The sequence below is a fragment of the Colletes latitarsis genome, chromosome 6 (assembly GCF_051014445.1).
Source record: "Colletes latitarsis isolate SP2378_abdomen chromosome 6, iyColLati1, whole genome shotgun sequence".
NCBI classification, from domain to species: Eukaryota; Metazoa; Arthropoda; class Insecta; order Hymenoptera; family Colletidae; genus Colletes; species Colletes latitarsis.
In genome coordinates, this window is record NC_135139.1 from 13,564,558 (window position 1) to 13,589,420 (window position 24,863).

The 24,863-nt window shown below is 36.5% G+C and overlaps 1 protein-coding gene across 3 annotated transcripts in view; it reads left to right on the forward strand.

Moving 5' to 3' along the window:
- The window catches only part of Cv-c (RhoGTPase activating protein), a 467,909-nt gene that overhangs the window by 171,894 nt on the left and 271,152 nt on the right, over positions 1-24,863 (forward strand). The window contains exons 3-8 of one of the 3 annotated variants that reach the window (XM_076767604.1): positions 1,684-3,219; positions 4,165-4,339; positions 5,141-5,380; positions 7,624-7,863; positions 10,788-10,981; positions 21,635-21,677. In XM_076767604.1, coding sequence (XP_076623719.1) covers positions 1,684-3,219; positions 4,165-4,339; positions 5,141-5,380; positions 7,624-7,863; positions 10,788-10,981; positions 21,635-21,677 — 2,428 coding nt within the window. The remainder of the gene's footprint in view (positions 1-1,683; positions 3,220-4,164; positions 4,340-5,140; positions 5,381-7,623; positions 7,864-10,787; positions 10,982-21,634; positions 21,678-24,863) is intronic. The other 2 variants (XM_076767605.1, XM_076767606.1) reach the window with 2 other exon arrangements.

The window sequence follows — 24,863 nt, forward strand, 5'->3', positions numbered from 1 at the left end:
TTAAGATAAAACTTTGTCAACGTAAGAATTTATTGACATCGGTCAAGAATTGTTTCGTAATTTTTAGAACAGTCACAATAGCATCAATTTATAATATTTTTTAGCTCTTATTTGTTTAAATTCTGACTGTAACATTATGCAATTATATATATATATATTCTTCCATTATAGTGCAAATTAAACATTACAAAAATATATTACTACGATTACTGGCATTTAGATTATTTTCATTAGAAATCCAAGTACTCTAGAAATTAGAAAAAGAAATACAAGTACTCTAGAAATTAGAAAAAAAAATACAAGTACTCTAGAAACTAGAAAAAGAAATACAAGTACTCTAGAAATTAGAAAAAGAAAACTATTTCTCTGTATTATTTTTTGATTTTCAATGATATCGTACTTATCATTTTATCCGGAATACGGACACAAGAAAAACGAGCATTCTATTATTCGAAAATTCGTTTAACCGAACATTCGTGTCTCCCCATCAATTTAGCAACAGTTTCTCGTCAGACATTGAACCGAAACGCCGGATTACGAAATCACAGCCAAGCACAAATTGACAGCTAATGACAGCGAATTGCGGTGACCTATTATTCGTGGCTGAAAGGGAGATTCGACGAGAATCCCTTCGTCTGGCGAACCCTTGCGCGAGAAATGGAAACGCGCGCGTGGTTAAATCGGTAAAGCGTATTTATAAATCGACCCATAATGAAGCAGTTATGACGCTGACAGCGAGCCTGCTGTTTTACGCTTTTCTCGCCGGGGAAAAATGAAAAATCGCGGACACGCTTAATTTTCCAATTTATTTCGCGTGTCGTACGGTCCACGACCGACCATAGAAAGTGATGTTTCTAATTTATGGAATTATCCCCACGTAGACAAGGGTCAATTAACCTCGATCACCGGTTTAGAAACCTGTTCAGTTTGTACGACACTTGTTCGAGTTTTCTTAGGCTCGCTCCCGATAATCCGGACACGCTTACAGACCGGTGCTTTCGTCTCGCGGCGCCCCGTATTAGGCAGTGGAAGTGATTTTGAATTGTTAAGGGAGTTACGCAAGTGGTAATAACTCGACTTAAGGTAAACTTGGCTACTTAACGGACGAAACGTTTTCAAACACCATTTTCAGACTTAACGAGACGGATTAGAGCTGTACTCGGGAGAATGACATTAACGTCAACGTACTTTGACTGTCTCGGAAAATTTATATCGCTCTAACGGATTCTATTATAAGGCGAAAGACGCAGCTACTATCGCCTAAACAACATTTAAAAATAACAAATGATTGTAAAGCCTCTGTTTTTAACAAGTAAATAAAGCAAATGACGAAATACGAAATTTCTTTAGACCCCCGAAATTTGAAAAAAAATTCAAAAATCAATTTTTTCTTTTGTTTTGCTACTAGCTGTAGCCAAACTCATACTAATTAAACATCTTTCACGCTTTCTCATTTCTAATAAACAAAATAGCCAGAATTATGGACATCGTGAGACGACCTTTTTCAAAAACAACCACGTTTGACCATGCTTGTAAGTTTAACTAAAGAGTGTGTTATAGTTTATTCACAAAAATTCCTCCAAGAAAGTCTAAAAAAAGGCACTTCACGCTAGGAGAACCACTCAGTATTTCTTTCCACGTTGCCTACATTGCTAAAAATTGGTTTCCCTCTCTGTCCAACAGGAGGAGATCGGTGAAATCATCGAATCGGCACCAACGACTCCGCTGACCATCGCGAACGAACCAAAGTACCACCCCCAGCCAGTAGTTCAGCCCGCGAGCCACGCGAACGACCAAAAGAAGCCGTTTCCGGCGAAGAGCGGCGTCCTCAGACGACAGAACTCGGCCGGCAGGAGCTGCACGGTCGCCGACGACATCGGCGATTGGTCGAACAACATCCTGGCCGAGTTCAACACGATCATAGAGAAAGAAATCTACGAACTGACCAAAGAGAAATCGAGACAGGAGCGGAACGGAAACAAGGAAGGCTCCAGGATCGTGCAGTACAAGGAGCTGCTGAACGAGTTCGGCATATCGGACAGCGAGAGTTCCGCGGGAAGCTCGTGCGGGACGAGCACCGATCGATCATCGTCCCGGCGAAACAAGGAGATCCGCGATCGACGAAATGGAAAGTTGTTCTCCGACGAGACGGGCTATCGCTTCCTGTTGAGCTCCGGCTACGGGGAGCCGCAAAATCGGTCCGTTTCACCGGAAAACGGCCATAGAAAGAGCGGTAGCCTGCCGGAGAATCTCCAGGACGTGATCTCCAGACGATACCCGCCGATAGACGCGCTGAGCTACGACTACGACGAGTCGCACGATCCGTCGCCGACGAGGTTCATGGAGGATCAAATCGATCGGAACACTTCTAGTCTACCCTCGAAACTTGATCGCGGACGCGACAGGGACGGGTCGCGCGCCAACTACCTCAAATGCAGTTACGACGAGCCAAAGAAACACGTAGAAATAAGTTCGAATATCAACGAGGTTGTCAGCGACGCGAAGATCGCCGCGCCTTCGCGGATCGACGAGTCGAACGCCAAATTGCCGCCGAGGCAACGGTTGGACGCCCACAGGAAGACCAGTCTGCCGTTGAACCTGATGAGCCAGAAGCGAAGGAGGACGCCCAGGTTGTCCAGGATACGACGCAACGACGATCACATGGATCCTGATTACGACTGCGACGAGGATAAAGTTCCAGGTGGGAACAGATCCTTCGAAGGGTCTGCACCAAAGTCCGCCCCTGTCACGCCGACCGAAGAGAAGAGGTCCCCGTTCTCCAAGTTGCTATGGAAGAAACACGCGCCAGTGTTTCGCGAGAACACGGAGGACGTTGTTCTGGTCAGAGTGTCCTCGCTGCCGGATCAGGACTTTCTGGATTCGGAGAACGAGACGTCGCGAGGTCCCTCGGATAAGAATCGGATTAATTCGAAGGAAGGGATCGCGAGGAAGAGAGCGGTCTCGCCGTTGACTTTACGCTCGGACGTATCGGCGAAGAGGCTGTCCGAGTCCGATAAGGACGTCAGGGAGATCAGTCCGGTGGATCTGAAAAAGTTCTCGCTCTCGAGATCGAGGGCCAACGACGTGGGCGTCAGCTGCGATCTCCCGGAAGACGACAACGTTGAGTCCGTCGACAGCGCCGATAGCGGAAAGTTTGATCGGATACGGAACCTCGACGCGAAGAAAATAATGGACGAGCAGAGCTCCAGATCCGGTTCGGTGAGTCGTACTGCACCTTTTCTGGTTGTTTTTATTTTTTTTCTTGGGGACTTCCTTTCGTGGAAGAGCCCGGAGTTATGCCCTGCGATGTTCACTGTCACCATTTTCTTTTGTATTTTTTTTTGGAAGTACAGTTACTATCAAATCGTTGGCATTTTTTCAAATCGTCGAAAATTTTTTCTGCCGAATATTAACCCGCTACCTCTATTATTAGGGTAGTTACAGGGCAAAACGTAGTTTACAGTTTAAGCTTCATTTCTTTAGCTATATCAAATAAAAAATTATGAAAAAAATCATTTCTACTTAAAGACGTACACGTTTCTGAATATTTTCAGAATTTTTGGCTGCAAAACAAAATTTTAAACAATTCAAAAAGTTTTAACATGCCGATTTTATACTGAAGTTATAAAAGTAATAATCTAAACAGATATCTAATTTTAATTTTTTTAACTATGTTCCATCACTAAGAAAAATTTGAAAAAATTGCAAATTAATAACCATAACAAGAGCCAAAAACTGTAAAAATATAAACCTGGTCACTTGATAATTATTATATATTAATTGAATTTGGATTGGGGGCACGTTTACCCATAACCTTTCGCATATTTTTAATAGCTTTATAAAAAGTAATGATACATGAACGAAACTTGTTTTTATTAATAATCTCTTATATAATACAATGACTATTTTGAATATTGTGTCATAGTAGAAGTATTCAAGTATAATAATTTTTCAAACAAGTCTTTACGAATGAGAATAAATTTGTAATTACTTAACTTGTGTATTGCGCTTATTATTTTGCGTGCATTCTTTTAACATCAGTCGAGGCGCGTAATTTCAAAACTGCTGTTCATTTTTTAAGTGTCGTAAGCTACTTATTGCAGTTTGTCTTTTTTTGGCGCGCCTGGTTTTACTTTTAGGAATAACGAAACAAAACACTTTCAGCTACCAATTTCTCTTCAATCTCTGTTATCGAAGATACGAAACGGTTCTGGCTCGTGTTGCCCGAACAGTCCACCGATGGATTCGATCACTTGCTCCGACATAGCGACGCAAACTTCGCCAGCTATTTCGAGAAGTTCGAGCTTCACATGGGTCAGCGATTGCGAGTCCCCGAGAGGTAAACTTTCAAGTTTTTCGAGTGCCCTTAAAACTTTTACTGCTCGATCATTATTGGAAGTTCTGGTTATACGAGTGTTTCAGTTGTCAGTAACTTTTATGAAACTAGCCTATTTTTATTTAGCCAATGCAGTTGATGCGAATATATAAGAAGATTATAAGTATAATTGAATTTATAATACAATTTTAATTTCTAAAAAGCTCTTTAATGTCTTTTTAGTGATCAATGATAAAGTATGATAAAGAAATTAGCAGAGAAGTCTCAAAAATTTCAGTGTCGATTTTTACCATCTGACTCATTTATTTATTTATGTAGCCATACTTGAAATTCAAATTCATGCTCTTTAATGATAATAAAGACTTTTCGAGCCACTGTAGCATAAAATTGTACTAAATTATGTATATGCTTTACGAATACTTATCAAAAATATAATACAAAATAGAAAGTATGTACAAGTATAAGAGAAATATTTTGTTAAATTTCTCTTACACCTGTAGTAACAAATAAAATCTTTAATGTATCCAAAACCGCACTCTAAATGATAACAAATCAAGTGGTCCTTCTTACAATAGATACACAAAGCTTAAAGTGTTTTTTCTTTCTAAGTAACGAAATTTTTCAATTAAATTAGAAAATCAGAACATGTATTGTGTTTTAAAAAGATAATTGTATAATTGTGCTTCGTTAATTAGCTTGATCTTCGCTGCCAGCGAATTCAACTCGTCGAGACGATTATAGTTCGGAATTTCCAGAAAAATTGTCGAGTACAGACGATTTACTCTTATCTTCACATGTTCGCAGCGGAATCGCAAATGGATTTTCAATCGTTACAAGATGAAAGCACATTGGATCCAGCGTCCCCGCAAGACACCGTTGACGACGACAATAGATCCTCATCGTCGTCGCAGGATCTTCTGCAGAGCATGGACGAGATTTCCTCCGGAAGTCTGTCGCCGGATACAACCGACAGAGCATCTCCTCTCGAAAGTGGCATTGGCACCGCCAGTCCTCCTAGAAGTACAGATCGACGGATAGTTAAGCGTAAGTCAATTGTCCTCTCTTGTAACCATATTACGCGTGGCGCTGAAATTCCGGCGAATATTTCGCAACACTCGTATGACTTTCTACCGAAATTGGAAAAACGATCTTTTGGGCTTTCGTTGATTTTTTATCGCGAATTTTTTATTTGTGTACTTCGAACTGAAATATTATATTATACAGGGTGTTCGGTGATCCCTAGGAAAAATTTTAATGAGTTAAAATTCGTCAAAAGTTATCGTTAAATTGTAAAAAGGCATCGTTAAAAAGTTATTAACAATTAAATTCAAAAATTTCAAATCGTTCTGGAAAAATTATTTTCGGTTGTGGGAGTCAATTACAAGCATTTTTGGTCAACAGACATACCCCCGAAATCCTACCCAGTTCCGAGAAAAAAATTCCTTACCGAAAATATAATTTCTGGCCAGAAATGTCTGCCCGAATTTTCATGCGAATTTTCAAAACGTCATAACTTTTGAACGAATTGGACGATTTTAATGTTTAAAAAAGCAAACTACGCGTATTTTGATGGAGAATATGTACAAATCGTAAAAATATTCGAAAAGTTGGCCCTTGACTCCGCAAAATGAGAAAAACCCCATAAAAATGGTCCAGTTTTCAAACACCCATAACTCCTACAATAGTGAATATATTTCAATGAAACTTTTTTCTGAAGTAGAGCTCATGAGTACCTACAAAAAAGTATTAGACAACTTTTCTGTAGGGCGTCAAACAAAATTACTAAAAATGAAAAACGAATTTTTAAGAAAAATCGACAGGGGGTAGGTGCCTAAATTTTTCGACGAAATTGAAAAGTTTCAAATCGTTCTGGAAAAATTATTTTCGGTTGCGGGGGTCAATTACAAGCATTTTTGGTCAACAGACATACTCCCGAAATCTTGCGCATTTTCGAGAAAAAAATTCAGTACGGGCGAAACTTTAAACGTTAATAACTTTTTAATGAAGCCTCCATCAACAAATTGGTATTCTTGGTTTTCATCTTATTTTGGCCTCTAGAATCCCCCATTAAAATTTTTCCCAGGGGTGGCCGAACACCCTGTATAACACTCGTTAACATTACACTACTCCAACAATGATATGTAAAAGTAGAGTTTGAATTGTTGGCAAACATTGTTGTTAAATTTTGTTAATATGAAATTCTTATTAGCTAAGAACTGAAAGACACAAATAATTTTCTATCTTACAATTTATCAACAATCAGATTAGGAAATATAAATAAAAAAGGGTTCTTAGAAATAGATAAAATGAGACGTTTCGTGAGGTTTTATTATAGTGCGTAAATTATGAAATGGAGTCCATATTATTTAATTCCATTACTGTGGATTTGAACGTTTTACTAGATTTGTAATGCATTTTGAAGACTCTAATATAAGTAGAATAGAAATGGCTACATTATTAAATTATTATTATTGAACTGAAAAAGAATGGAATACGCTTTAAATGAAACCTTTTTTTATTGCAAAAGGTATAGTTATATTAAAAAACAAATGTGTATATTAATATTTTATTGGGTACCCATCGCAAATAGTATCGCTTTACAACTGCATAACCACAACAATATGTCACTCATTGAATTAAAAAAGCTAACAAGTGTATATCCAAAATACCGTAGTACAAACGCACAATTATTCTTAGAATAAACAATAATACAGAAAAACACGAATAAAACAAAATAAAAAGAAAAGAAGAAAAGGAAGAAAAATACTTGGAAAAGTTCGAAATGACTACAGCTGGAAGAAGAGAAAAATGTAGATGTTGGGGGAAAGTTGTGGAACGTTGTGGAAAAATATTTTAATATTTATTAAGAACTTGTATTTGTAATTTATTACCAGAGTTTATTACATACGTAAATATCATCCGTATCATATCAAGTTTGGTGTCAGTTTAATAAAAAAAACATCACGAGTATGTTAAAAAAAATTTCTATGGAAGAGAAAACAAAAAATAAAAAGGTTCTACTTTTTCCTTAGCATTATCATACACAAATATTCGACGTCAGATCATATTACATTGTCCCTAATAGTGAGGATAAAATTCGTACATATAACGCAACACGCCATCGCGCATTAAACGAGGGAGTACTGTACCCACATCAGCTTTGCTATTCTTTTCTAATGACAATACACTACGCAACTAGGGGTTTGTTTAACTATTTCGTGGACCGTAAATAGAAGAATTCGGGTTGTCGACGTTGTCCAAAACAGTCCTCCCTTTTTTCGTCGCAGCCCCGTCGTCCAACAAGTGTCATCGCAAGGAGACCTGGGAGAGGATCCGGCGACGTCCGTCGAAGTTGAACTCGCGAAACGACAAGCATTCCCAAGACGTGTGGATAAAACGCGAGAGCGTGCACACGCAAACGAAAGAAACCGACGACCAATATTCCCAGGACGCGGTGGACAGCAGCAGCGGCCTCGACGACACCCTGCCGAGGATCAAGCCCCTACGGCCGACGAATCTGCCGTTGTGTGAGTTTCATTAACGCGCGCCGACTCCGCTAATCGAGCCTCTAAATACGCCGCGCTACGGAGACGCAAACGACACCACGAAAAGCCTCGTCGTTTAAAGCGACGATATTTTTCCCCAAAGCGAGACGCCACTTTTGCCCCGTCCGTTCGCGAGGAAATTAACTCTTGCCCCACGCGCGCGATCGTGGAAAAAATCTTCGACGGAAATTAACGTTACTCTCGACTCCGTGGAAATAGATAGAGCATATAAAAATCCCATTATCCCCGTGAGAAATGACCGGTCGAAATAAAGGACGATCGTTATCTTTGCACGGCGACGGGTAACGAGCACGCTGTCTAATAATTTTCCGATAACATCGCAGGAAACGATACTTTCACCCTAGAATGGCGCAGCGGATTTGATGGCGATTATGAGTAAGATTGTCTTTGATTTCAACGATTACGATTTACGTCAGGGAATGGTAATTGGAATTTGGTGGTTGATGCTTGATAACCGATGATTTTTTTATGATCGATGATCGATCGCTTTTTAAAATTCAGTTATTTATCTGGGATGACAAATGGTCCGCTGTCGCTGTAACCTGGCGCTTAAAAAAATATCGATGATAATTAATCACGAATAAAATATTGTTTTCGTTTAGCGTTTCGATTCGTAGGTTTTTAATTACTTTTCGAGTAATTATTGAGTTCGATTATTAATTATTAAGTTCGAGTAATTATAGTCTTTACAAATTGTATGATATGGCGCCCTCGGTTTAAATTTTTACCCACTTCTGTATAAGCTTATAATATAAATGATACGTACAAAGGTTATTAGAAATAGTTTGAAAAACAGAATGATTTTAATTAACAGGAATTTCAGAATTGGGGGAGAAAGTTGTCAATAAAGGTAGAGCCTTACCTATAATAATAAGGTATGCACAGAAATTATTAGAAATAGTTATAAAAATAGATAACAAAGGGCATCGAGTTAAATGGTTAAACTCGAAATATAAATTTTGGTGTGTTGTAGAGTTACTGGCTTTTGAAGTTATAAGATTGTAGGAATGAATAACATGTATTGATATATTTTTGTTTGCATTCTGAACAAAATTCTTTTCGTGTTCGTTGGATTTAACACCACTAAAATTATTTTTATAGGATACTCTGTAGTAAAAATTGTACGATGTGTCTGTTAATATTCTTCAATTATTAAAATGAAAGATACTATGAATCTACGAAGAAATTACAGTCGTACAATGTTAGTTCACAATTTTCATATTTGTAAAGCAACCAAGAGGATAAACCTCTATTCTTCGCCATATTCTATATTACTACAGTTTGGTATATCTTCATTATTATTACTACTGTTTAAAATAATAAACTATTTTTCTATTGAATGATTTTTCCTATGTTTTTTTTATATGATTACAGAATATTCATTTTTCAACAATTATAAATTCCTGCCAGTCTTATCTTGTATACATTTCACTATCATTAGTATTATGAATAGGTATACAAAGGAAGGAGCTAAAATCTTAGTTGAAAATGTTATATTATACATGTTGTGAAGACTAGTAGACATCTGTTGGGCAAATTTATGCAAGCTATAATTCCAATTATTACCTATGAATGTACGATTAAAATCATAATTACAAATAGAATAGATTCTTTCTAGATTGGATCGAGACAGAGTGGAATGAATGCCTTGCTCTTTAAAGTTCAATAACATTATTTATACCTTTGAGCTGTCCAAGCATGTTTATCTCTTAAGTAAGTCGAGAAATCCAGGTGGAAGTTCGCGGAATTTCTCATTTCTTCGGATTAGAAAAGGAAGGTGATTGTCGAGGATCTCGAGCCCCAATATTCGATACGGGTATCAGTCGAGCAATTATGTTTTCGTGGCGTGAAAATTCTAGTCAGTCTGCTATCGTTCGTCGTCGCGTACGCGTCTTTTCGTAAATTTCTCCGTTTTAAATTCGGACTCGGTGATAAAAATTTTTCGGAAAATATTATTTCACTATTAGTCAGCACTTCGTACCATACGAAGCAATAATTGGTAAGTAATCAAATTACTACCACGAAGAAACGACATTACTCACACAAAATATTGTATTCTTCTTTAAAATAATCTACCAATTTATGAGACGCTAAAGCTACCTTGAATTCCTTCTTTTTACAAGTACCTCGTTAATAATTTGATTTGGGGCAAACAAAGAAAATTAAATTTTGTTACTCAAAGATATGCAACGTCACCTTAACGTCTCGTAGGCGGACAGATTATTTAAAAAACACCGAGCATCGAATGTTCTCTTTAACTACCATACAATTTCTCTATAAAACACTTCTTCGTATACTTTAGAAATTATTCGGGATGGACAAGTTATACGACTGTGTATTATATTTTTCAAAATTTTCTGCAACACCTAAGAATTGTTTATTTATCGATGTACGGACAAAACCCTCTGACACAGTAGAGAAAACATAAACACAAGTCCATATAAAATACATACAATTACACAATCAAAGTGTTTACTAATTAAATAAGGAATGGGTATGGATCAAAGGCGATAACCAATACTAACCAGATTGAGTAAGGATGACTTAAAGGAGTGACTATTGTGTGTGAAGAAAATCCACCCTAGGAGTTATTAGCAAGGGAATAGATTCTATTTAAGGAGTCACTTAAAGAGGATCTGAAGAATATATCGTCCGTCTAAACAGCGGTCGCGTGGAGTGTTACAATTTATTAATTTGGCGATGACTGGGTTTACAGAAAAATGTTATATTAATAGACAAAAAAACGATTCATTTTATTATACGATATTGTATAAGAAACACAAATTTTAACGCAACCTCCTGCAACGTCGCGTTCTCTAATTTAAGAAACTATGGTTCGTAGCCTTTCGCAGAGTGAATAATTTCTTTGGTCATCTGATCGATAGGTTTGTCCACCACCGCGAGTAGTTCATTAAGCTCTGGAGAACTGTTGGAAATGCCTCCTCGAGCACCTTCCTCGCCTTCTGCCGCTAGCCTTCAGCTGAAACCGGAACCGCTGACCGTGGAGATGGGCGGAAAAAGTAGCAGTGCTCCGCTGTTGGAGAACAACGACACGGAGAAAACCAACGGGAAAGCGCCGGTGAGTATTTTCCTCGATTTTCGAATTAATTTTCATTAACCGGACGGTAGATTTCGGGTCCATTTTGAACCATGTTTGAATTTTATTATTTCCTTTGCATCACTGGTATTTGTAAACTCTTTATTCATTATTATTGTTGTTCAACTAGAACTTGACTATCCAGAAATAATCAGTTTGTATTGATTAAAATTCTTCATTCGTTACAATCGTTTATTTTTACGAGTTGTTTCATTAATATTATTATTATTATATGTTACAAACTAAAACTTGACTATTCAGAAATAATCAGTTTGTATAGATTAAAATTCTTCATTTAATACAATCGTTTATTTTTACAAGTTCTTTCCTTAATAATATTATAGTTGTTATACGTTACAAGCTAGAACTTCGTCATTCTTTATATATTGTGCGTAACAATATTTCACGAGTCGGTGACACGAATATTTTTCGTAAATTTCACGTTAATGCGTTCGCAAACATTCATAAAGTTTCCAAATTCTTCAACAACACTGATACATCAAAAATTCCCTATTGTGTTCCGACGAGACCTATTCTGGAACATGTCAGTATCGTTTCTCCGTACATTAATTATTTAACAAAATTCTGTAAGCGAAAATATTTCCTCTCTATAATTTTTATTTAATTTCTCCCTACATATTACTTCCGTTTGTACTAAAAGGTTTTTCCCGTTAATAAACGAATAATAATAAAACGTCTGGAAAACTGTTTGGAACAATGCACGTTCTCAGATCCTCCAGCGACGATCGATCAACGCGATCGATGATGAATAACCTCGTTGCGCGTCCGGATAGACTGACAACTGTCCGAACGCTTACGAAGCGGTACCGTCCCAAGAGATATTTCTTTTAATATCGATAACAAGCACGCGCCTAACTCCGTAGAGTACCAAGTTCGGGGTTTAGCCAGAGTATCGTCCTAGCCTCGATACGGTGCATTAATCACGCGGCAGTAAAACGTGTATGGCATTTGGCATCGAGATTACCAAGCGGAGATACGTTCCTTCGACTATTGCTCCGTTCGGTGATCCGCGCTTATGGGCCACCATTAGTCTCTGCCCACGTGAACGCGTGTACGTTGCGTGGCATTGACCATCGCGAACATGGTATTTGTATTTTACTCCGGTGTAGCGTGGCGTGTACAGTCCGTGTGGGCTGGCCGAGGCCATCGTAAGATTGACACTTTGTTGGTACGATGAACCTTAATTTCCCTTTCATGACAGGTATCTCCACCTGCTACGAAGGCGAGTCGAATGTCTCGCGAATGTAAGGGTTTCTTCGCGTTAAAGCGACTGACAACGCGGCTTGTGTAGCGAAACGGTGTAGGGGAGGAAAGCGTCGCGACGCTTAAACGTTCTAAACAAAAATTGGGCGACAACGATCCGAGGCTAGAAAGAACTCGTCTGCTCAGGCTAGTGAACGTGCTTTGATTTACTCTCTTTAGTTCTCTTTTTAAAGTCATCCATCCACCGGTAAAACTTGCAGTACTTTCGTACGTTTGCTACGGTTTGTGTTATTATTATTATTTAATTGTTACAGAAAGTCCATTCCTTTTTTTATTATTGAAGATAAAATTAAACTTTCAGTGTCGAGAGATCCTTTCTTTGGGTGGACGCTTAAAGTATTTTTTAAATGAGTGTAACAAAATAAGAGTTGTTAATTGCAGGTTAGTAACACTAGTAGAAGAACGAAATAATCAACATTATTATTAGGCTGTGGATGTTTAGGAATTTATGGGAAAGTTTAATTTTCAAAAAGCTACATGCACAAGTGAAGACAATATTAAGCATACAATGGAATTTTTAGTATCGTTTAAAGAAATAAATTCAATTTTTATTTGGAAGCGACGAGAACCCGTAGCGAATTGAAAGATCAATACTCGTTCGAACTACCTGCTAATTTTAGATACTTCATCTACAGTTTTCACAGTTAATTAGTTGGATGCAGTTTCTGTAGTCGCTTTTTATAACAGGGATTAATTTGACTTTGTTCGTTGCCGGTCGTTCCTGTTTTATTTTCTTGTTAGATTGAAAAAAAGCATCCCCTCTACGGTCTCGTGCTAAAATTATCTAATTCGGATTAAAATTTATCAGAGTTTAAACCAATACAGTTCTCTAACGATTTAACGAGATTTAAAATGCAAATTTCCTCTTAAATTATACGTCTGAAAGTATTTAAGTGATTTTTAACGTATTAAAAATGTGTGAAAATCACATCAAACTTAAATGATCCCAGTTGCCTGAAAATACTCTGCCATTCCAGGGTTAATGATTTCAATGCTCCAGTTTGAAAGAATAGAATGAAATTCCACGATAAATCTCTTCTGAAAAAGAAGGATACAAAGCAAAGGTGGACTAACAAAATATTAAAAGCAATATACTTGTCGTTTTCGAATACATTTGTTATTATTAATTACAAGGCTATCTTTTTGTCTCATTCATTCTGTTATATTTAACACATATGTAATACACAAATGTATCGCGAAGATAGTAATAAGCATCATTAGAAGTTTAATAAAAAATTAAATGTATTCTGAATACATAGTCAGTCAACCGTCGATTACAATACAGAGATAAACGGTAGAAGGTGTGGTATCATTTTGTCCCATACTGTATACCTTTAGGGATGTAATAAATTTCTGTTCGTTGACGTTCTATGAACAAATAGCTCGAGGAACTATATTTATCCAGAGGTCTTTTTTGATATCGGTCGACTCGTGTGTCGCACGACGATCAAGCAATGGCGTCAAGAAATTGTTCGGTATTGAATGACATCAACTTTGCGGGATACAAACGCGTGACGCGTTGAGTAATACGCAAGTAATTTATGGGGATTTTAGCTCGACCCGGTTACCGCCTTTTCTCACCCTGGCGTTCGTCGACGGTGGATGTCCTATCTACGTAAATTGTTCAAGGTCAGCCTCGATGCTTTGATGTTAAAGACGACCCTTCGCGTCGATGCACAACCGCGCAGCCAATATTCTGTTTACCTTCAGCATTTTTTTTTTCGCTATCCCGAGACACGCGATAAAATAATATCTGAATTTTTAGAACGATAAGCATTGCTATTTCTCACGCGATTTTTATCGGTCCAGAAACCCGGATGTTTGGCTAATCCGCCATTGCGTAATGCGCTCAAACGGGAACCCAAACAAAATAATTGAAGTTGTTTGTTTTCCCATCATCTCATATTTATTACACTCTATACTTAATTTACATTAGAGAATAATTATTTATTTTCTTTCATATATAATTGGAACATAGTTATACATTGACAGAGTTGGATAAGAATTTTAAAAAATATTTGGAATTCTATTTAAAATATTTATTGATGCTAAATAGTTCACATAAAGTAATATTTGAATACCTATAAAATGAAACATTTTAACTTTGTATTCCAAACATGTATTTTAAATGGAGTATGTTTAAATAACAGTATTGTAACAAACAAACTTATAATATTTTACAAAGTGAATTTAGTTTTAGACATATAAGTGATAAAAAAAGCAATTTTAACGTCATAGTCACCATTTGCAATGGAATTAAATTTTCATTTTACTCTATGGATCTAGAGAATACTATTATTTGATAGAAATATATTTTTTGCACATTTTCAACATTGTATTTTCGTGTTTCGAGGAAATTACATTTTTAATTCGTAGCTGTAATATTAGAAGCACTCTGTTTAATAATATTCCAGCTGTATTTTTCAATTAATTCTGCAGTGATTGAAATTTTTTTGAATCATAGAAATAAAAAATTTCGTAACGCGCTGAAAAAAATGGAACCGAAGAAAGAGAAAATTACGATTTTGTGAAATATTAACAGGGCCCCTCGGTCCGCTGAATAATTACTTCCAGTCGAGGCTAAAATTAATTTCACCGGCGCACTTGAAAAAACAGATGCGAAGCTTTCAGCTCTCGCTTGGCGATTAATTTTCTATGAGTTCACGGATTACGTCAGGGAACGTCGCTAAATTTTTTCGCGTTTTCAGTCCACGTTTTGAATACGAAATTAAAGGAACGACGTTTGATTCGCGAGAAGGCTGGAACAGGCGAGAATTTTTTTTGTAAATCTGCCGCGAGCAGAACAAAAGAGATACTATTTTCGCGTTGCTCTCCTTCGATAGAATTGTGTTGTAAATCTTCGACTTGCCGTTGCGTGTAATTTTTGAAGCGGTGCGCGTTGTAAACACGCTCGTATATATTATGGAATAAATGTTTATACGAGCAAGACAATAAATCATAGCGGCAGGATACGTGTGTACTGTGTATTCCGTTTGCTTGGAGCATTTTTGTTATTATTTTGAGAAAATAGTACAAAATTTCCGACGCGGCGAACGTTACATAAATTTATCGATCTAGTTGCAGTTTAACCGCATTCGATATCTATAAATCACGAACATCTTTCATAGATACGGCATAGATTAGTTGTTATTAATTAGCATGTAATACTTAGAAAATAGTGATTTATACGTGGCAATACTTTTGGCTTTATTTATAGGCCAACTTCGTGGCACAGCTTTCGATAAATCTAGAATTTTAAATTGGTGTTATAAAGTACGCGAGTAATCGTGTTTATTTTGTTGCGTGTAACGAAGCAATTACTCATACTTAATAGTTGCAACATTGTAATATTAAGATACCCCCGTTTAATAGTAATAATATATTTAAAATAAATACTCCTTTGATTGTTTATTTATTACTCTAGGCCTCTGCTTTGTCTCCTTTATTTAAACAATATAACGAATGTTTTGCAAGCTATTCGTGGAATTTAAACATTGAACAACACACGAGACATTTATTTTTATTTCTCAGAAAACGAGTTCCTTGTATTATTTTACACACTACGATAATTCAATGATTTAACTTTGCGTTTTAAATACTAATGTAAATAAGATAAAACTGACCATCATTATTATCCATTCTCAGGACTTTAAGAGCCATGAAATTAAACAAAAAATGTACTTCTTATTCATTTTGCAGTATATTCGGTAAATATTTTTAAGTATATATTTAAATAATTAAAATATTAATAACGAAACGATAAGTAAACATTGAATAATGAAATAGTAAATTTTGCATTTTACGAAAAGGAGTTCAAAAATATACTTTTACTTATCTTGCATCCCTCCTCGAAACAATTCTTTTAAATCTAGAAAGAAAGCTGGAAATTATGAATAATAATAATTAGTCATGTCATTCGAAGATTTATGCAGATTATATTCCCAAAATTCAATATTGTCGATAGCGATAAATTTGCAGTATTCCAAGAATATCTTCGTCGATATAAAAAAATAACGTGTAATTACGAGTCTTCAACAAGCTACTTTAATTTAAGCAATTTTGAAAATAATGATGTTAGCTGTAAATGTAAAATTAAAATTAAAATTGTAATCGCTGAAATGCGTATAATTATGTTTTCATATTTATTAGGTTAAAGTTAAATAACAAAGGTAGCTCGTTAAAGACTGGAGTAATTAGCAATTATTTAATACATGCTTTACTGGAAGGTACATTCGGTTTCGTGTAAAATCCACTCGAAAAGAAATGAGCTAAAAGTGGAGTTCGCGAGTTTGCGACAAGTTTCAACCCGGAAGTCGCGATTAGAAACTTGACGTCGAGTCGCAGAACTTGAATCGGAGAAGAGTTGTTTATCGGTTGGTTTTCGGTAAGGTTTGGAAGTATCGATACCCGAGGTGGCAGTTTGCGCACGAGTGAGCATCATCGCCTTGGCAAACATATGTTTTCGCGATACACACGTACACGGTACGGTCACGTTGGTGTTCGCGAGTGATCAAAGCTAATGGGGCAGCGAGCCATGTCGGCGTATTAATCGGTTGGCATCCCTCATACCTCTAATAGCCGTCGTGTGTGGGTTGTGTGTTTCTAAAGGGCCTTAGGTGGAAGAGAACTTCCGCCGAGGAGCGAAAAAATCATTGCACCCCGAAGTATGTACTTACCTTCGAGGTTCTGCAGTAACTGGAGTTTTAGTAGCTAAGCGTACTCTCAACTTACAATTAGATGCACGATCATTTCGAATTAACGACTCAGACTGACTTTAAAGTCGTATAACAATATACTTATATTTTCAGAAATAGTATTCAGTCTTGGAATCAAAATTTGTTGAATTTAAGAAAAGATAAAATTTTTAAAAATTAAATAAAAGGCACTGGTAAGATATTAGATAGTCAAATTAGAAATAAATTTTGGTTTCATTCTGGTCTCATCAAGTGCATCGAATTGTCTATTATTATATGTAAAGAAGTACGTTTTATGACTAACTTTTATTTACCTGTTATCAAAATATATGTGTAAATTCCCCCAAAATGAATTTCGGTTTCAATGCAATTTGAATGTTGCTATATTGTATTGGTTTTAATGCAATTGAGAAAGAAGGAATATTTAGAACTGGACTAATTAGAAATCAAATTATAATCGCATTATAAACCATATTATCGAGTCTGATCTTTTTTAACATTCTGTATCATAAATTGTAGCTTCTTTATAATAGGTTTGGAAAGAATTTTCTAACATCATGCATATTGATGTCGTGATTAGCGTTAATTTAAAAAATTCTTCTCGTTTCTTTGGGGCTCGATTATACATCCAAATGCATGCGCATGTTTTCGCGATCAAAGTGCACGCAATTAGACCAAGGATGAGTTCTTTCTGCGGTTTAATCTGTTTCCACGCGATCGCGTAACCCAGCCAGAGGATGAAAAAGAAAAATATTTGTCGAAGGAAACCGATGAACGTTTTACGATACCGTTCGAAGGTGAAATCGGAAAACAAAGTTTTGAACGTCGTCGAGAAGATTTTCAGGTTACACCTTGACCGTAGTTCGACGCACGAAATTTAATGGAGAAAGAGAAGGTTAACAAAATCTTGGAAGACCAAATAAATTCTTGTTGGCCAGTTTTATGCTCGTAAAAAACGGAGGACATTGCCTATTGGTCATTTGAGAAGTGTTTGCAACGATGTCTTTATTGTTTTGTAAATACAGCACCGATTCGAACAGCCTCGACGTTTATAGCCTTTGCGCGATTAACCGTATAGTTTATTACTTCGTATTTCGCGGCGAAGGACAATTAATTTCGTCAGTTTTGACTCATGCTGTCCACTCCTTCGTCCACAATTCTTTAACATTTACGGAAGTTCTGTTCCCATTGAGGCGTCTCGTTGCTACCAATTTTAGGCCAATTTAAAAAGGTCGATTTAAAAAATCATTCAATGAATTGCCAGTTACGAAGCTTACGACTGAATCAGAAATTTTTATTCGTTATTCGCGAATAAAATTTGTCCTTCTCCGGTTACTGCTATACCGACAATTTTGCAAATTTTCTAGCAAGTCAAGAACGTGGAGTTTTGAGACACTGTATCTCGATTATAACAGTCTCGAAAGTTTTAGACATTTTGAAAGTCTCTTTAGAATATCTTGAGAGTTTAAAATGTCGTAAAAATCTTGGCGTAGACAATATTTTGAATGGAAATGATGATTTCAGTTTGCAAATTTAATAATAGTTGTCGCAAACACTTCGCTGTTTACCTTACCAGGAAAGTGTTGCCTTCCCACGCGTTGCCCTTTTTATGAAATTATTTGTGCCACGTTAATCGATAAACGTTTCGTGCCAGTATAGCGCAGAGATAAGGTCACGGTCGTTCGTTTGTTTCGTCGTTGGACTGTTTCAGCAACGCATGTGGGTCATGGTTCGATCTCATCGCTCGCTGGTAGCGATGGGACCAATCCAATCGCATACTCATTAATACCGATATACAGCGAGAGTCACTTAAAATCGTATACTCTGAGATTTACTAGATTTCTGTTCGAGAAACATTACAGATTTAAAATGAAGATAATTTGAAAACAAATACCATTAATATATCTTCGTTTAATGTGGAATCATTATAAATTAAAAGCCTTATTTGTAATGCACAAATTAAACACATTTGAACACATTATGTTTTCCACATTCTAATTGGAAAATAAAATAACTTTTACAACTCCAATACGGGACGTTCCTCTTTCATTATTTCACATTTCAGTGTAATTGACAACAGAACATCTGGTAGAAAAATTAGAGTAAGAGAATCACACTTATATCGTATTTTTATTGAAACTCGTCACATTAATGGTTACAATAAAATACAATTTTTCTTTTAATTAAAATATACATTATCATGAATGTCTTTAGATTAATCAAATTCAACATAAATTACTAATAAACAATATTGTGGAGCGCCTTTCGTACTCGCCACCAGAGGGAGACGCTCAACCTTCCTTTCTCGCAAGTGCTCGACCATCCACCTATTCGTATATATACGCTCAACTCACTATTGAATGTCCCACTATCTCAGACAGGACTTGCTAGAATTGCTCTGTTAATAAGTAACAGCAAAAACCGCCACTATATTTATGAGTTCTGTAACTGTAAATATGGAATTTTAAAATCAAATTAACGACTTCCATAAATCTAATATTAAATATAGACACATGAATAGGTAAAAATTGACAGATTTCCGCAAAAAGACGGTTAAAATCAGAGCTTTTATGGTTCGTATAGTTGTCTTGACAGTTTGAGCGCTACTATAGTTGGTTTCTATTACCGAGGAATGACCCCCGGTGGTTTTTCTAAAGCACGCCTCCGCGGTCCGCGCGGTTCAACCTGGTACATCGTTGGCAAATATGATAATAACATCCGCCCACGGCAATTTGGATGTCGTTGTACGCGCGCGCCAGTCAATTAACGAGCATCACGGCGAAACGATTCGAATGCAATTTGAGACGCACAATCATTGCCCATTAGGTCCCCGGTAATTTTATACGGTAAATCTGGTCGCGATAACCGGCCGAGTGAATTTAATTATTAATAACTATGGAGGGAAACGCGGTTTTGCGTCGTTACGAACGGAATTTTCCGTCAAATTGCGACGGATTAATTCAATTTTAAATTCGTCAGCGTCATTTTCGGGCACGAGTCTCGTTTTCAGCGATAGAACGAGAACAGTGCTCGTTTATTTTGCGAACACAGAATGTCGAAAGGCTCGTGACGTCAACGATGGTGCCACGCGAACGAATCCATAAATCCTCTGTTGCAGTTTATGCTCGCAAAGAGAGTTTACGATCGCGGACGAGCGTTTTTTTTAAACATTATCGGCCTCAAATTGTAGGAGCCGATGAGTATAAACACTAACTGTGAAAGATTAGCCGTATCTGACCGGCCATTTTTGTGAAAAATGGTTTCGAACATTAAAATTTCAACATTGCGAGATCGAGTCGACTTTGCACGCGAACGAAAGCTTATGATAATAGGAACGAGAAATCCTTGTAGGCTAATATTGTTGTTAGAATAAATCATTTCGGTAAAAAATTGAAATTTTTCTTTTCATCACTTTCTGTAGAACGTAAGCAATTCGCGTGACTTATAAGAGTCATGATGTTGAATACGATTTGGCATTTTTATTTTAATATCGTTGCTTTTTCAAATTACCTTTTACTTGTTTAGTTTCCTTTCCAATCGTATGGATGAAAACATTTTAATAATCAGATTAAGAGTATTTTTTGAAATATTGTTCAGTCAGAAATCTTTCCTCGAAATTTTATGAAAATTTAAAAATTATAACTTTTGAAAGTGATTGAAAGTGGAAATAGTTTGGCGAGAAAATTTAAGAAAGTGAAATTTTATTAGTTTGAAAAATTCCTTTCAATAACTGTTACAGGAGTTGATATTTGTTTCCTTAATTTTTTCTACAAACAGTGAAATTATACAAAAATCACCATCAACAACTATACACATATAAAATAACATTTAGTCTACATAAGATATTACAAAAAGATGAAAATAAGTAATGAACAAAATATTATTCAGTTTTGATTTAGTGTGGATGTAAACATGGAGATCTGAAATGGCTTCCATCATTATTTTATGCATTAGTAGATGTTGCAGTAAATGCATATTCTTTATTTATGACTGTTCATCCAAATAGGAATACTTTTACAAAAGAAACTTGAGCTATCACCGTTCACAAAAGTCATTATTTTTAGTCACTCTATAATTTGCATAGTTTCATTCAAATTGTATGGGGGAAGAGACTTTCTGTGAATGTTCTTTATGAGTGCCATTTCATGTTCTATGATTCCAAATGCCTCTGGTGTCTCTTCCTTTTCTAATAAAATTCTGTATGCTAGACATAGGATCCTTTTATAAAAACGTTTTTATTTTCCCCTTCGAAACTGCCATCGTTAATAAATCTTCGATTATTAACGACTTCTGATGGCAATTTTGATAGTAATGCTTGTTCCATGTTCCAATGTCTTTTCTCTCTTTTCACGATATTAATGAACTTCCAAGTCTTCAGTAACGCTCTTCGCTTTCTTCATCTATAATGTTGAAAAGACACTTTTCTGCATTCTTAAAATTTATGTCATATTTTACGTGCCTAGCTTATCTTCAAATTCCAAAGTCGCATTATTTCGAAGCTTTCTGCTTTAAATGGGGGGATTTATTCAGCTGATGTTACAACATTTTGCAAATTCTTCCAAACATTTTCTGAATTCTTTCGTATTCGATTTATTTTTCTATTAGATGACTTATTGTTTAGAATTGAAGTTAATCGAATTTTGTTGTTTGCTTTCAGAGTTTGCAGCAGCCACGCTCGCAGTCGGAACGACAACTATCAGGTGAGTGTTCAACGATAGTAACACATGTTACATCATTCCTATACAATAAAGTTGAAATTGGTCGTAGCTCTGCAGTTTCGCGTAACTATTTCCGAGTCAACTAAAATTTTAATTGGCATCTGCGTTGCCTCATATTCTCTGATCTTTGCTATTAAAGAGAACAATTTATGTATCCGAGATAGAATCAGGTTGCTTTCTAGCTTCAAACTTAGTAGATGAATATACTTACAAAATTAACAAAAAACTTTTTTTGGTGTGTTACTTATGATTAGATATCCGTCTGGAATATATAGAATCGTTTTGATTCTATTTATTTGCAAATTGTCAACGTTTGGTGTTTGTTCTTTTTTTTTGCTCAGAATTATAATTTTTGGAAATAAATTATTTTCCAAACTATTATTCGATAGAATTTGTAGGATACAATATTTTCTGAAAGACAAAGTTAAATATCACATTTCAGTAAACGAGATTAAAAATGTTTAATTAGTTAACTCCTTAATACCAGAGTCAAACTCGATAATTATTTTCCTTCGCGTTTAACCTTTCACTTTCTACTTTATTATATCAAAAACGTAAGATAAATGGCAATCGACAAAAGACACATTGTTACGTGAAACAAATCCAACAAAGAAAACTGATGGTTAGGCCGAAGAAAATGTGAGCGTTGAGGGATTAATTAGGGGTAGTTTCGTACGCTCGTTGCTTCGAGAACTATTGCATACCGAAAACCTAATAAATTGCAACTGTCGTGGGACGGTACCCGTGCCGCTGCACTGAATTTCACGTTCGCCTTCCACCGAAGGCGATCCTGTCATTCCCTGGCAGCATTTTCGAAAATCACTCTCCTAGTCCACGGCCATTGAAATATCGCCCGATGCGTCCAGCTCCTCGGGACTGTGTCATGCATGGCCTCGCCTTTTTTCATTTCCGTCGGGCTTCCTCTTTGTTGGCCGAGTGATTTATTCGATCGAAGGCCGAGGCAATTTGTCGCCCCCAGCCAGAACGAAAGTAGCCTGCGCGTCTGCGGAACTCGCGTAGTTCGATTCTTAATATTACCCTCGGGTCAGCACGCTTCGTACCGGAAGCTTTAATCACGACGACGCTTCGAGAGTCGCGCCTCGAGAAAGCAATTAGCGTCGGTTCGCGAACGCGTCGATAATTAATTAAACTTTCGCGATCGATTCCACCTCTATTCCCAACCAACGAACTGCTCTACGAAGCGGGAATGCACGCACGTGTCCAAACGACGATGCTCAGCCGTATTTCGGGACATCGTTTCGCGATCCTGTGACGACCACTTTGCGCGGAGAAAGTTAACCGGAAGTCGCTGGACCGACGAAAGGGGGACCTCGACGGAAACCAGAAGAAAACGTACCGCCTGTGATAGGCTAGGGTCGCTTCTGACCCACGAGTTCGTTGGACATCAGATATTAAACTGCTGATTTCTATTTTTGTATTGAAACATGCGTTTACAATTTATTCGCAGAATTACTGTCAGGGTAACTGTCGAGTGACCACGTTTATATTTTTACTATTTTTGGGTCTCGTTATGGTTGTCAATGCGTAATTTTTTCAGATTTTTCCAAGCGATTGAACATAGTTAGAAAAATTAAAATTCGATATTTGTTTAGATTATTTCTTTTGTAACTTCAATATAAAATCGGCGTTTTAAAACTTTCTCATTTGCAGTAAAAAATTGTGACAAAATTCTGAAGTGTGTACGCCTTTGGATAGAATGTCCATGATTTTTTTCATAATTTTTTATTCGGTACAACGAGAGAAACGAAGTTTGAATTGTAAATTACGTTTTGCTCTTACTTTGACAGTAAAAATGGTGGAACATGGTTAAAAAAATTAAAATCCTTGTTGTTTAGTTTCTTGTTTTAAACATTCGGTTGACTATGTTTATATTATTATAGTGTTAGAAAATTGGTGTGATTAGTAACGTAAAATACAATTTCTTCAGATTTTTTGAAAAGGTCATAGTCAAAGAGATTAGAAAACTATATTTCCCTTTAACAAAATACTGGGTATCAATAGTTCAATAGAAATTATTACATAAATATTTATTGACATAATCGATATTTTTGTAGGAGATTTATACTGTAAATTTGTGCAATTTTATTCAATGTCAATTTATATGCAAAAGAGTTAAATGTGTGTTTAACTGGGGACAACGAAACAAGTTGATTAGAAAATAAATATTCATCAGAAACAAGTGTGATTGCTATACATTAACAATTGTTTTTCCAACCTTGTGTTAAAAAATTGCTGACCATTGTAATCTAAATTGTCAGTTTTTGTACTTATATTATTTAACCCTCCAAAGGTTAAGAATCATTGGTCTAATCTACAATATATTACACCGTAAGATTATCGTTGATTAAAAGAAAAGTAAAATTCTCTAAGAATATGAAGATAGTAATAATTGGTAATAATGAAAGAAAGAGGCCGTTTCGCGGTGGAAATAGGTTCAATGAAAATACACGCCATATTGAATGCTACGCGCTTTTATGTCGTCGTTGTTGGTTACAAAACCCACTGGGTCGATACTTCGTCCACTATTTCGCGAACTACTTTGCAGATTGTCTCCATACAGAGGTAAAGAAGGTTGATAGAGAAGAGAACATTGCTCGGAGGATCCGTAAATTGGATTTATGTCTGCGGCGGTCTGATATCAGAAATTGATTCTACGCCGACGTCATTATCAGGGAACGTCTCAGACATTGTTTCGGAAATACGGCGTGTATCGATCTTGGTAGCTGGAAACGGTAACTTTATACCTGCAACGAAGCGTGTCGGCGCGGATTAATGTTAAGATTATTCGTTTCCATCCTTGGAAGATGGCGTCGAATGAGATCGCATATTTCCGTGCAAAGAATGTGTGTCAGCGGGTGTTATGAATTCAGACGCGCGCGTTAGAAACGCGGACGTCGCGGCCGAATTTGAATATCAGGTCTGCAATTATGCAAATTCAGAGTCGTGATTTATTGAGACTTTTATAGGGTAGAAACCCATATAGTAATACGTTTCGTAGACCCGTGTGCTCGTGCTTCTCCGAGACGATAAAATTTTCATTTGGAAAAAGAGATCAACACTGTTTTTGGTGTACAATTACTATCGAAGCACTGTGAAAAGCACAGTAATGCAGTAATACGTCGTTTATTTATTGATGAATGTTATAGG